Here is a 14,466-nt window from a genome sequence, read left to right as displayed (position 1 = left end):
AGCCCTATTGGAAAGGGTTGCTTGGAGAAGGCTAGCTCCAAATTGATGTTGCCACCTCAGGAGATGGCAACAATAAACTGGAAAAAGACTATTTTCCCCTCCCCTGTCAAGGTTCACGGCATTGGATGCCAAGATTCCCTTGGTGTTTCATTTTTTTTTTCCCAAGGGGCTTGACTGCATCTAAAATATCTTCAAGGGGATAATCCCACTCCTGCACTTTGATGGATTATTTCCTGAATACAACACAATCTGTTTAAATGTAATGTTGTACAGGAAAAGAAGCTTCGTAGCGGAACGGAAGAATATATATATATTAATATATATATGGCATTCAGCTTTGTTCAGGTATTTTCCCACGACATTGTAGTTGTGCTTTTAAAGTTGTAGCAACATTTCGGCAGAATCTCACCTGCCATCATCAGGCTTCTGTATAGTGTTCATCTGTGAGTCAGACTTTTACAGTGGTTTCAGATTTAAATTTGGGGGCAGCCTACCCATATATATATATATGTTTTCTTAAATTTGTTAATATATAGATTAACAACCGAGTCATGTAAATTAACATTTATTATGAAGAGGCAAAGCACAACAGACCTCAACAGCAGAGATCTGCCAAGTGAAATGTCCTGGGTGGCAAATGGATAAGGTTTTCTTTAAAAAAAAATGGTCCAGGAATTGCTTAATTCTTCTTCTTTGGTATTAAAAAGAAATCTAAGATTTTGGACGCAAAGGGGAAAGTAAACAACTCCACCCTATTGGAGCTGATTTAAGATTCTTCAAATCCACTTTCTGATTTGCCACAGAGGTCAAATAGTTGCACGGAAACAGGTTTTTCTGGCTGGTTAGACCTGTTAACTGGTGTTCAACCTTGCAGTTCCCTCTGGATTTCCATTTAGCTATCGGAACATGCGGGTGTTGAATTGAGAGGGCTCTCTTGCTAGGATGGCTGAACTCAAATGTCAGGGGGTTAAACAGAACCCTTGCAAATTTCCTGAAACTGCCTCCGCGGTAAAAGTGAAACCAGTGCAATGCTTTATCCCACCTGCAAAACCAGTTCAGCAAGTTACCTGACTGATGGTATCAAAAGCTGCCGAGAGAGCCAGGGGGTACCTGCTACAGCTTACCACCTTCCAAATACAGTCTGGCTTTAGATCTGATTCCCAATCACCCATGAGATTTATAGTGTGGTAACCATGGTTTCTTTATTCAGGAAAACAGGGCTTAAAAAAAGAGAGAGAGAACATTTTACCTTCACAGCTTCCATTGGAAATGCACGTTGCTTCCCACAAATTCTACTTCCAGATTTAACATTTATTCACTGGATAATTTTATCTCCGTTTATTTCCATTTGAATTTCAGGAATCAAAATGATTTATAAACAGGAAAGGTACGTGTGGGGGGCATATAGTGTATAAGTCTGTGTTTTAATTACTTCTGACAGATTTGAGCAAGTGATTATAGGATAATCTGATTACTGCGAAGAGGAAGCTGACATTTAAACAAAAGAGGAATAGGATGTACTCTTCCGTCAAGAATGGAGAGGCAGAATTTGAAGTATAGCTTGTATGAAGCAATTCAGACTGCTGTGCATGATATTGACAAGTTAAAATATAAAAACAGGAAAAGTCTCCTGTTGGGAGTCTTCCCATTAGTTATACCTTTAACTGCTTGACCTACTTTTCTAAGGAAACAAACATATGTCATGAGTCAATACTACAAGATTTAAATCAGGGGTGTCCAACCTTGGCAACTTTAAGACTTGTGGACTTCAACTCCCAGAATTCTGGGAGTTGAAGTCCACAAGTCTTAAAGTTGCCAAGGTTGGACACCCTGATTTAAAGCTTGGATCTTAGGCTGTCTTAATATCATTTACCATATTACAAGCAGACCAGAAGTCAAAGCATTCTCTGAAAAATATCTGCTGGGTTATAAGGACCCTGAATTAAATATTTTAAAGAATGGAGGTATTTTCAAATACTGTATACCTATGCTGGAAAAAAAAAGTGCAGTTCTTTCTGTAGGAATGGACCTTCAAAGACTTCAAAGACTGTTTGCAATTTGCAATGTTTCCGTACTCCATCAATGTGTGGAGAAATGGGTAGGGAAGGGCAGGAGGTTGGAGTTAAAAATAATAGAACAAAAACCAAACTTCTCAAAGGGAAGCAAAACAAATGTCTGCAATAAAGGTTTACAACAGAAACAAAGTTAAATTGAGCAAGAAAAAGGATGGGGGAAAGGTATTTCTTTAAATAAAAGTTCTACCAAAATAGGGAAAGGAAAAGGGGTGGGGCGTTTTCCTCTGTGTCGGGGGGGGCCCCAAGGTAGTCAACCCGTGGGAGAAAGTCCCCGGGTTGTGGGGCATTTCTATTAAATAAAAGTTCATACCAAAATAGGGAAAGGAAAAGTGTGTTGTGGGGCAGAGATTTTTCCTTCTGTGTCCCCTAGATGGCACGCAGTCAATACATTTGGAAGGAACATGAATTTTAAAAGCAAAGCAAATCACAACAGCAGCTATGTTTCTCAATGCAGCTAAACACATAAAAAGAAATCTTGCCTAACTATGGATTGGACTATGGTTTGAATGAGTCGCCTTTTCTTTTCAACAGGTAGAAATAGAAAACATGAAAACAACTCATACTAATTGGAGATGAAGTTACAATTATGCCCTCCTGAATTTGGGCAGCATATTATGATCCTCTCTTGCATTTTATAACAGTGCAGTATTTCTCAAATTTGGCAACTTTTAAGATTCAACTCCCAGAATTCCCCAGCCAGCACGATTACTTTCTTTTTGCTTCAGGGTTATTTTTCTTCTTTCTCTCAGGGAAAAAAAAAAGCGAACCAAAAAAGCTAAGTTTAAAATCTCGCCCAGTGGATCAAAAACAGCCGCAACCTAGATATGTCAAAAATGAGAAGAGATGCTGCATTGCTATGGGGAACAGGGGAGCCTCATCCTTTAAATCTGATGTGCTTGACTAGGTTCTTATTCCGCAGATTTTAGCATTTCCAAGGGAGGTTTCATAGCTGCGAGATGCTGGGAAAATTCTCTGCAAGAAACACGCGCCACTCGGGTCCATTATGTTTTGAAGGGCCAGATCGAAAGCGGGCTGAGGATTCTTCCCAAAACTTTGTTTTCTCAAAATAAAAATCATTGCAACACACAAGACAACACCGCCCCACCCCAAACAACTTCAGCTGGTAGCCAGATGCCTTAAAAAAACACAACCCAGAGTTTAGAATAAAAATAATGAACTTCTGCCTTGCACCAAGACAAATTCCTTGTGTGTCCAATCACACTTAGCCAATAAAGAATTCTATTCTATTGATCCCGGCAAGTCAGATTTAGCCATCCATGCCCTGCAAACCTGGGATTTCCAGTTGTCTTGTCTCTCAACCTCTCCCCTCCCCGTCCCACTTTAAAGCCATCTAACAAAGTTGAAAAGTGGAATGGTCTAAAAATGCTGTTTGGTGCATAACTGAGAAAGGATTATATAAATGACTTATGTCTTTCTTTCGCTGCATGTTTTCTGGGTGGGGAAAGATGGAAATAACTAAGCATACTATAGTTTTTGTTCTTCTATCTGGCCATTTCTTTGGGACTTAAAACGCAGCATTGATGGGAATTTCTTATTTCCGCCCCACAGGAAAAGCACCTCCCCACCCATAAACTACGTGAGTCAAGAGTGAGATATTCAATGAATGCCACAGGAGGGTGAGAGTTCCTCTCAGGCCTGGAGCAACATATTAATCACTGGACATTAGCTATAATGTACAGGTAGTTTTCTTTTAGCAGCCATTTGCAGTTAGGATAGTGATAATAAAGTAACTTTGCAACCAATCCTCACATTTACAACTTCACAGGTCTGTAAAGTAAATGATTATAAATACAGTTGCCGTTTCACTTAGTGACTGCTTCATTTAACAACCGAGTTGCTGGTCCCAATTGTAGCTGCTGAACAAGGACCACCTGTATATGCAAGCAAGAGGCTTTTTTCCAGTAAGGGTTCTATCACATAAAGGACATTTGGATTGAAGAAATGGGATATGGAAAGTTCTTAATAGCTTTTACTGAGGAATCCTTAAAAGAAGACAGCTTTGCACAGGGATTTAAATTCCTTTATAGTAAAATCATCAAGATAAAATGAAAGGAATGCTATGCCTAGATTTTTCAGTGTAATAAAACTGGTTTATTTACATAATAACATGTATGTCACAGAGTACACTGCAAAGTACCACAGCAAAGTGTAACTGCCGTCTGAACACAAGAACAGTAATAAGATAGCTATAAGAATGGATAAATATAAATTATGATGAAGCACCCGACAGAGCAATGCAGTGAACTCCAAATACAATGATTTGCTGAAGGGGTACAGAACCTCCCCCCCTCCCCCCGCCTTCCCCATTACCTTGAGGCACTGGAAAAGAAATACCATATAAAACTGTATTTGAATAGGAATTTTTGACTTAAAATACTTTGTCTTCCCAATAAAAAGTAAAACAGATCTTTCCACATACTGCTCAACATAATTAAATCTTTTTTTTTTTTAAAAAAAAATCACACGCAGAGAACCACCTCAGGATAAAAACCTTTCTAAGTCTGAATTCAAGTCAACAAATGGTACATTGGAAACATCATTTTGGAAAAGGCCCACCTGCATCAGTAACAATATGTACTAAACTATAGGCTGGCAGAGGATTTTGCTCTGGAGTAGACCTTCCCCAGCCCGAGGCCTCCAGCTTGGTTGGGACTACAAATTGCAGATTCCCCAGCCGGCAGCGCCAGCATCTCTGAGCATCAGGTTAAGGAAGGTTCAGATGGATTCTGGAGATGCCTATTCCAAACACCTGGAAAGAGAGGCCTACTATGTGAATTTTTAAAATTCAAGAAACATATATTCAAATATATAATACTTAGCATAAAAACCAATTGGATTATGCTTGTAGTTCAGTAGAATTCATTTATAAAAATATAGACACTTGACAATTTCCTTCCATTATTAAAAATATATCAAACTTTCTTAATTCCAGGACTGGAGGAACAGTCAAGGAACTGGAAGCCAGCATCGGTGCAAAGCTAAAGGAAGCACTCTGGAACAAGCAGTTTTCCCAACCTCCATCTGTTCTACATTGCTTCAAGCATTGTAGCAAACAGCTTTCCAACAAAAAGTTGGATGGGAAGGGAAATGTTAGGGCAGAATCGTCATTAGGAATTAAATGTTTTCAATAAAGTTCCTGGGTATAGGGATGGCAATCCTACAAATAGTTAAGTGTAGCTCAAATCAGCGAAATCACAGATTAGAGGATTCACAATCCACTTCTAAGGACATTCATTTGTACAATGGGACAAACAAGGCAATTTCCCTCCCATGCTTCCCTCCCCCTTCATTCAATTGTGTTTCAGGGACTTGCCTGGACAAGTCCTGTCAATTTTCTTGGCAAGGTTTTTCAGACGCTGTTTGCTATTGCCTCCTCCCTAGGACAGAGAATGACTGGCCCAAGGTCACTCCGTTGACTTTATGCCTAAACGGGACTAGAACTCAGAGTCTCCCAATTTCTTACCTGATGCTTTTATCCACTCGACCAAATTGGCTCTCCCCGGGCTTTTACCAAATGTTAAATTATACTACTCTGATGCAACTGGACAGAGGCCTGGCTGTTTTATTAGGCTGGTATAGCAATATCTTGAATATATAATGAATATGAATCAGAAGTTCCCTTGTTGTAGTCTTTGATTCTTTCTTATGAATGTTGCTGTGTCCCAAAATTATGTGATCAGCCCCCTTTGCAACCTTCTGACAAGTAAAGTCGATGGGGAAGCCAGATTCACTTAACAACCGGGTTACTAATTTATTAACTATTGATTCCCTTAATAGCTGTCTCATTTAACAACATAAATTTTGGGCTCAATTGTGGTCCAGGACTACCTGTTCTTTAAATGTGTAAACATTCTTGCAAAAAATGTGTGCTATTTAAAGACAGGGTATTTATAGGGCGGGGGAAGGGGATTCTAAATGGAAGAGATGCTACTATTTCCACATTCAGCTCTCTAATTCCACACTTCCAGGACTACATCTAGTTCCTTTAGAAGGAAGGTGTTTTGGGGAGCACCAGAACGCTAGACAGCAGCTAAGAACAAAGCTATTTAGAAACAATTATGCTCTCCGTGGCCTTTCCTGAGAGCCATTTCTTCACCGGGCTAACAAACTAAACTTAATATCATGCTGGCCACGGATTCTGGGACTTGGTATCAAGTTGGGGAAGGCTTGAACAGGGCAACAGGTTGGGAGACATAAAAATTGCTGTATAATTAATCACTTGAGGCAGGCTGTAAGCCTCATTTAACACATTCCGGGAAGGGGACCCATATTGAAAAGGTGTTAATGACTCCAAGATTTCTCCTTCCAGCGTCTTCTGAATATTTTGCCACTTCTCTGAACTTTGCTGCTCTCCACATTTTAGGTTTTATAGCACCGTGTAAGGTAGATAAAGGGCCGATCTATTTTTAACAGCATTAGCAGCAGTTGTCTTCCCTATTGGTTGTCATCTGAAAAGTGTAGGAATTTCCCCAGTTTTATTTTGTCTAGACAATTTTAAAACCGTGGCTTGCTTTATTCTATAGAAACTGCAGATTTGGAAGATGTTACTATTTCATTTTCTTTTTCAATAATGTCAATAGAATTCTTGAATTTACATAAGCAAATAGTGCTCTTTTGGTGAGATTGTTAGTTTCATGCGGAACAGGTAATTTTATTCTCTTTTTTAATATAGGCTTTATTATTAAATCCGTAGCTGGCACTGGGCAATTCCCACCACAGAAATCTCCTCTTAATAGCTTTATATCTGTGACAAGGCAATGTTCTTAGCACACTTAATTACTGATCGAGGCTGCCACCCCAGAAAAGATTAATGACACTAAATGTTCCAGGAAAGATGTATTCAAATATTTAAATTTAAAGTAAATTTCATATAATTTTTGTTTGCCATTAGGAAAATTGTAGATATTGTGCTAATATAAATTTAGCAGCAGCTTTCCAAAATATATATTTACAGTTTGTAAATATATCTATGTAAGAAAATTATCTATTTACAGTCAGTATGGCTATTTGAAAATTACACTCCCTTGCACTCCATTAACACATGTATTTAAAATGTAGTCATGTTTATATTTTAAGTTAATGCTTTATGATCACAGCAGCTAATTAGACAAACAAGGAAGAATTTCATTTTGTTCAGAAATGATACTGCAACATTTTGTTCCAGTTTATTATTTGTCTATCAGTTTGGACTGGCTAATCTCTTGGCAGAATATCTATATGGCAATTGGGTTTCAATAGGATTATTTGCAAAAGTAATCCCAGGGTCCATCAAACCTGGAAGCTTCAGCTATATTGTATCTTTATGTATCCCTCTGCATCTCCTCTCCCCCCCCAAATACTCACTGATACAGAGCAATCACATTATTATCCTTCATTTTCAAAGTTCAGCTAGTATTATATAAAAAGGAGATGGCAGTGAGCACATACCTCTGCTTGAATGGAGTGCACAATGCTAATAATATCTGAAAGATAACATATGACATTTGGGAGCTGCTGCATAAAATATGCACAGCCATCTTAAAACATTCAATAGTCTATTTTACAGTTTATATCAACATGGGAGGGACACAATGCAATTATCTTTCACACAAAACTATGTAAAGTGGCCTTACGGAATATAGCCTACCATGATGGTAAGTAAGTAAGCTAAATGAATGTTTATGTTACATGCAGATATCAATTGAAGCATACCTAATTGGAGAAAAAGCCCAGCATGAAAAGCAGGCAGCAGACTGTGAGCAAAATACCCTCACAAAGGGGTATATAGTTACTTTTCACTATTTCAAGCAGAACCACAATTCATGTTTTTGACTCTCTGAACAGTTCTGTAGAGTGCACTCATAGCAAATGCTTGTTTTGGTTGTCAATTCTACAACACCCACAGCTCACATTCTAGGGGCCAGTGTGTCTGGCTCTTTGTATGCAAACTATTTTTGCACTTTTGTTTTAAAGTAATAAAACATTCATATACATTGTCCTGAATTCTAGTCAAACTTTCTCCAATTGCCTATGGATATGGAAGCAGGAAGATTTCAAAAGTTTTAAGAAGCCACTACATATTCTATGCTGGACTCAGTTTCCATTAAGTGATGGGCCACTTTCTACACCATGAGCCTAGAGTCAGATGTAGTTTCTGCAGATTATGTTTTAATTTCTGGTCCAAACCTGCAATATTCTGTTCAAAGTGGCTGTTTGTCTCAAAGGCTGAAGTAAACACACCAGTCACAGTTTAACAATAAAGAAACACCAATCCATAGAAAGAACACACAACTTTGTGCATCTATGTGCCTTGTAAGAAAAGAAACGGAAGGCAGGTCTAATATATGGTTACATCTGTCATGTAACGTAAACATAAACAGTTTTTCATATAATATATCCAAAAATTGCACATATATCCAGAAGATAAGCACAGGCTCAACACAAGAGCTATCCATGTTCCAACAAACATCCCCAGATTTGGGAATTCAATACTGGTCAGCAGCTCCACCATTTCAGAGCTAATTCAAGCAACCCTAACCATACTGAGCAGACAGATTAGATACAGTGGGATTAAACTGCAGGAAAAGGCCAGCGTGATGGGTTAAGGAAGTCAGGAGAGAGGTCTAAAGGCCAAACACACCTTCAGACAGTTATATTTTTCTATTCACCTTCTAGTCACCTTCATGTGCAAAAACATCTTCAGAATCAATAAGAGTCAGTGATATCTACAATTTCGGAATTTCAAAAGTAATCACTTAAAAATCCTGATAGCAGCTATGAGGTCAATTCCAAAGGAAGCTGCAATGGGGCACAATTTAATTGTGTCTGCCCAAACAATCAGCTCTCAGAGAATTCACACAGTATTTTTGCTCCTGTGATCACTTCCTCCCCAGAACCATGTCTGTGGAAAGCCCATCTCTAGCTGTGCAGCTTACTTATCACACCAAGCTGAGTTTTAAGAAACGTTTGCAGCTGTCATCGTAGCTGGCTTTCACTTTGCTTTGGAAAATGGCAGTGCAATACTGAATACTTTTCAAAAAGTAACCAGCCCTTGATTTAATATATACACCAACTGAGTAAGAATACGAGGACAGGTTTTTTTTAAAAAAAAATATGTATGGGCTTCAGTTGCCCTTAGGTGCTTATGCTTCATGTAGTTAGCAACATTATGAGTTAACACTTCATCAATAACCTTAACTGATTCTGCTCACTGCGTTAAAGGAAGTAATTGGCAGTATATTGAGATGATGACTAAATCTGAAAAATCAGATAAAAAATGACAAAATAAAGGAAAAATGCATTTACAAAGGGTGTGGGCAGGGTCTAAATCCGAGTGGGTAAAAAACTACCCCTATTCTGCCACCCCTCAATTCTATAACCTGTTTTTTTTCTGTTATAAAGGTAATTATTCAGGAGGCAGTGAGTACCATTAAATCACTGCTCTCTCTCCTAGATCAAGAATGTGACTCTCCCCCCAAATCTTGTAAAAGCTATGCATCCAGGAAATGTGTCTAGTAAGTTGGATTAAAAACGGGGATAAGCTGACAAAGATCACAGGGTTGGGAGGTCATTTTTTTTTTTTTTAGATTTTAGTGCTCGATTGGGGCTGACTCATTTCTGTTTGCAGTCATTATAGCAACTTTGCTTCAAAACAGGCATATCAGAAATAATGGCTTCCTTACTACATTTTCACCTTCCTCACCCACTCATTGCGGTGTGATGGTTTTCAGACCTCTCCCATGCGTGCAAGACTGGAAATGGAACTTCCTGTCAAAATCTGTTTGCTCAGTGCTGGTGACCTCAAGACCTAGATAAGAATGTTAACACAGCATGAAACTTGTGCCAAGGAAAGGATCTGGGCTTATCCAAGTGAAGCAACCACTCCTAGGAAACTAATGCTGCCGCATAATTTTCACGATGCGACTGAGCGAGTCTATAGTGGCAAAAGCCAGATACTGACAACAAAGCCAGTCTTCAAGGCTGACTTGACATTCCTTGTCCAAAGACTTTTCGGCAAACTTAATCATCAACAGGGTCCGTTTGATGTCTAGCCAGTTTTGGAGCACGGCTTCTCTTTGGGAAGGTTTAGCAGAGGCCCTGAGACTCTGAAACAAATCCTCCCGAGGACCCCAAAGCAAACACTGGAGGACACCCTTGGCCTCAGATATCAGGATCCTTTCAGATGGGTTGGGGTTCAGCAGGCAAGCAGCCAGCTTCTGAAGTCCCAGGGAATAAAGTGACCGACGAGGGACTTGGGGTAGGTCAGCCCAAGTGTATTCCTTCTCTTTCAGCTCTGGATTCTCATCAAAAGGGTTGGGCAGGTGCAACATTTCGTAAATGAGGATGCCAGTCTGAAACTCGTCACATTTCTTATACTGCATGGCGGTGATGATTTCTGGGGCGAGGCGAGACTGGTCCTTCAGAATCTCTGGATCCACCATATGACTCTTTTGCTTGGCTTGGGAGAAATTGCTCACCAAAAGCCGGGTGAGACAAGCAGCACCTGGGTTGAGCTCCGCTGAGTCAGGGTTCAGAGAGCTTTTGCTTGCCCGGCAGCCTACCAGCAAAAGGTTCTCCAAACGCAGATCACAGTGGGTGATGTGGTAGGGTTTTAGGTGCTCTAGACCAGAACACAACTGCAAGAGGAGTAGACACACTTGTCTTTCATACACATCAGGACATCTCGAGTGGTGCTCCACAGAATTTCGCACAAAATCGGCCACTGATAGGTAGGGAACCTCCCGGGTAATAACAACAACTCTGCTGCGCTGTTTACAGATGGTGCTTTGGAGACCTGGACTGTTCTGGGAAACCTCCACTGTGGAGATGCTCTCTTCGCTCTTCTGTTCAGCCTCAGCCTCTTCTTCAGGGGAATTGGGATCTTCCCATGGAAGGAGGCGAACAGGGACATCTGCCAGAAAGTGGCCACAATCCTGCTGTATGTTGAAATGAATAGCCAAGCTCTGGCGAATGGCCAAACTGTGGTAATACTGCTGGGGTTCTTTAGCTCTGCTTTTACAAATCTGAAGGCAGGGGGGGGGAAAAAAAAAGAATGAAAAGAAAAGTAAGTTTCAAGTAAGTTAATGAAAAACTGTTATTTGAAAACACATCCACCTGTGCCTCTTTAGAAATAAAGAAAAGCAGCTATTGAAAAGTGATCCATAAAGGATTCTGAAGAGGCATGAGCAGAGAAGGAGACCTAATTCAGCAATGTATTGTATTTGCTGAAGCTGAGGATATTAAGGCAACATCTTTTATCTGCTACAATCTATCCCTCTCTCACACATATTTTGTAGAAACCAAATTGTAACAAGAAAACTATTTCTATTACAAGTAAATAATTTGCAACAGAAATAAACCAAGCAGCTAGAGATTCAATGTCAAATTATTCATGTTAAAAAGAAGAAATACTTTTTTGAAGGCCTACTGGAAGACTTTTTCTGGGAACATCCAGTAAACGTACTATAAAGTTATAAAAAGGGCTTTATTGCATGAACTTATATAGAATGCTAACAAAAGCAATTAAACCTAGCAGCAAAATGGCTCTTACTGAAAAATCTTCATTACCTTGACTGCATAATTGTTGAGTGAATCTTTCGCATAAGAAGCAGGGTAGTATACGGCATCTCCTGCCTCACAGCACGGCCTGTCACTGGTTAATCTGAAGTCCGACCAACTGTCTACCCCAAATCGAAGTTGATTTTTCTGTCCGGCCATGAAAATATCCTCACATCTGCCAGACAGTTTCTTCAGTGAATCTGTGTGAAGGCTTCTGATCTTGCTCACTACCTCTTCTCTGTTTTCAATTCCTCTATAAAGCGCTTGCTGATGTGGCTTAGGGCCAGCTTTGGCCGGCTTACTGTGGGTAACAGGCCTAACGGAGACAGACTCCATGCCAGTGGAACCGCTCTTCTTAATACTGATAGCCGCGAGGTTGGTGCTAGGTGAAACTGCCTTTTCTGGGGGTCTGCCCAGAGAATCCCCCGATTCATTGTCCACTACCTTGAATTCTGAGCTGACAGAAGAGCAGATGCTGCTTCCTTCCCAGTTAGGGTCGATGTCATAGGTGGGGTTAGCCACCACACAGAGGCTGCTTTCAACAGCCTGCTTCTGGAGGTCTTTTGGGAGTGGTTCGGTGTGCGCTCTCAGAATGGTCTTCTTTGGCAGTGGAGGTGGGGTGGGATTTAGGATGGCTGATATTTCTGGATGAGATATTCCCCCAAATGCAATGGCATCCTCCAAAGCTCCCTTGAGTTGCCGAGGATGCTTTGGAGGCATCACAGCTACTCTGGATTGCCCTGTGGAATAACAAAACAATTTTGTGACTCAATAGTGTGCACAAAGGTAGTATATATCAGCATATATTTTATGTTAGGTAGCTGGCCAGGAAATAAGTGTATTTTTTATAACAAACCCCTGTGCAAATGGGAGAAAATCAAATAAGATTACAACTATTACCATATGCTATTGTGTGCTATTGCTTTGAAGGTGCAAAACGTATTCGCTTCACATAGAACATAGCTTAAAGGTACCATATAAATGTCACCTTCTTCTAATAGCTGTATGCAGCTAAACATTAGATGCCCTATGACAATCTAATATTTGGAATCGAAAGAATCCTATAATATTGTTTAAAAACTAAAACGCCTTCCCTTAAGCTCAGTGGCTCATGGAACTGGGTGTTTTTCCCCTATACATTCCTTTCATGCCTTGTAATCCTGTCTTCCCCAAAGCAATATTTTTGCTAAGCTCCATCTTCTTTTTTGTATGACACTATTTTGAAGAATGTATTTTGCTGAACCGAGATTAACTGAAAGAAAGCTGTTTGCCGTGCTGACTGGAGATTCGGGAAGTTGCAATCCCATATGGCAAGCCAAGCTGGTTTAGCAAATCACTTCTCAAACTAAAGCAGGATACTCCACACAACCTAATTATGGCCACAATTACGTTTGCTTATATTGCAGAGAGAGTCCTTTCACAGAACACAAAATATCCCTGCTTCAAGAAATTTACTACTGATAATTCAACAAAAGGAAAGCAATAAAGGAAGCAGAAGAACTGGATAATGAATGGGAGAATGTGCAATTATTTCAATGACACTTGTTTTGCTAGAATAGGGGAGGAGAATGAAATATCTGTGGCTCTAAAAGGGAAAAGTGTGCTTTTAATTTTATTTTCTGTGAAACTTGTATTGCTATACTGCATAATTGTTGTGAACTGCCAGAAATCACAACCTATGAGTGTATATACATTTAACAAGCAAATCCAACAGTTTTTGCCTACTGTTCAGGCCTAGTATGGTCTGTGAACTCAGCCAATAACCAAGCAACAATTTATATTCTGTGCAGAGGGAAGGTACTTACCCAAGTTACTATAGGTAGCACTGCAGGCACTCATGTCAGAAGAATCAGACATTTCTTCTCTCTCATCTTCCAATTGTAATATTTCTGGAGCGCAGAATGTAGGGCTGTCAACATCCTGTTTTTCAAATGTAGAAGTTGGAATTGGAGGGGACACATTTTCCACAGGTTTTGTTTTCTCGTCAGGCACTTGACTGAAACAAAAGCAAAGTATAGTTCACTTGCCTGGAAAATGTCAGTTATCTTTAATGAACTGTATTAAAGGAAATAAAAAACCCAAAAGAGTTTCTAGAATGCTTTAAAATACATAAGACAAGCATTCTAAACTATACAAACAATGATAGTAGTTGTAGTTATTTATGCCACACTTAAAAACTTAAGTGTGGAACAAAGACAAAGGAGTGTCAATTAAAAGAGTTAATAATGTGCCTTACAAACATTACACAGGATTTACAATAAAGAATATAGACCCCATCACTGAACACAACTGATCAGAGTTCCAGATTCCAGCTGAACATCTTGCAATATTAAAAATCAATACTTAGTACCTCTGCAGTTTTGGTCTAACACAACACCATTATCAATACACACTTATACATTACCGCATTCAAGGAATTTTAAAATGTTGATATAAAGTCATCCAAAGGTTAGTACTGATAAAAAAGTGAAGTTAAAAAGTCATCTTATTATCACTGTTGATATTTTATTAACATGCGGCAGAACAGTATAAACATAAATCACACAAAAAGTGAAACCATTAAAAGGTTAGCCCAAGTAATTTTGCACATTCAAAACTTAAAAACTGTGGAGTTGTAAATTCACTTTGGGAACTGCAGCTATGGAAAATGCTTTCTGTTTAACAATCTTTGCTCTTTGCTTTCATTAACTATAGCTGCTCCATTCAAAACAACCCCACCTAATAGTTGCTTAATTTGAAGGAAGAATTTCTGTTACGGAATAGTAATCTCTACAAACAAATTTGCCTGGATTGATACCAGTACATTTAGAACAGACACATTTCTAGTTCTTTT

At 39.3% G+C, this 14,466-nt stretch overlaps 1 protein-coding gene across 3 annotated transcripts in view; it reads right to left on the bottom strand.

Annotated features, from left to right (window-relative positions):
* Nucleotides 1–4,164: 4,164 nt before the first annotated feature.
* The window catches only part of PEAK1 (pseudopodium enriched atypical kinase 1), a 30,168-nt gene continuing 19,866 nt past the window's right edge, over nt 4,165–14,466 (bottom strand). For all 3 annotated transcript variants that reach the window (XM_087972467.1, XM_087972465.1, XM_087972466.1), the window contains 3 exons: nt 13,439–13,629; nt 11,643–12,373; nt 4,165–11,098 (listed from right to left, as the gene is read on the bottom strand). In XM_087972467.1, coding sequence (XP_087828593.1) covers nt 9,968–11,098; nt 11,643–12,373; nt 13,439–13,629 — 2,053 coding nt within the window. In that variant the 3' untranslated portion in view covers nt 4,165–9,967. The remainder of the gene's footprint in view (nt 11,099–11,642; nt 12,374–13,438; nt 13,630–14,466) is intronic.

The sequence above is a fragment of the Notechis scutatus genome, chromosome 11 (assembly GCF_049901735.1).
Source record: "Notechis scutatus isolate UNSWTSFEM ecotype Mainland chromosome 11, rNotScu1.2, whole genome shotgun sequence".
Taxonomy (NCBI): domain Eukaryota; kingdom Metazoa; phylum Chordata; class Lepidosauria; order Squamata; family Elapidae; genus Notechis; species Notechis scutatus.
Note: the sequence above shows the minus strand (reverse complement) of the source record. Positions and strands in the feature narration are given on the sequence as shown.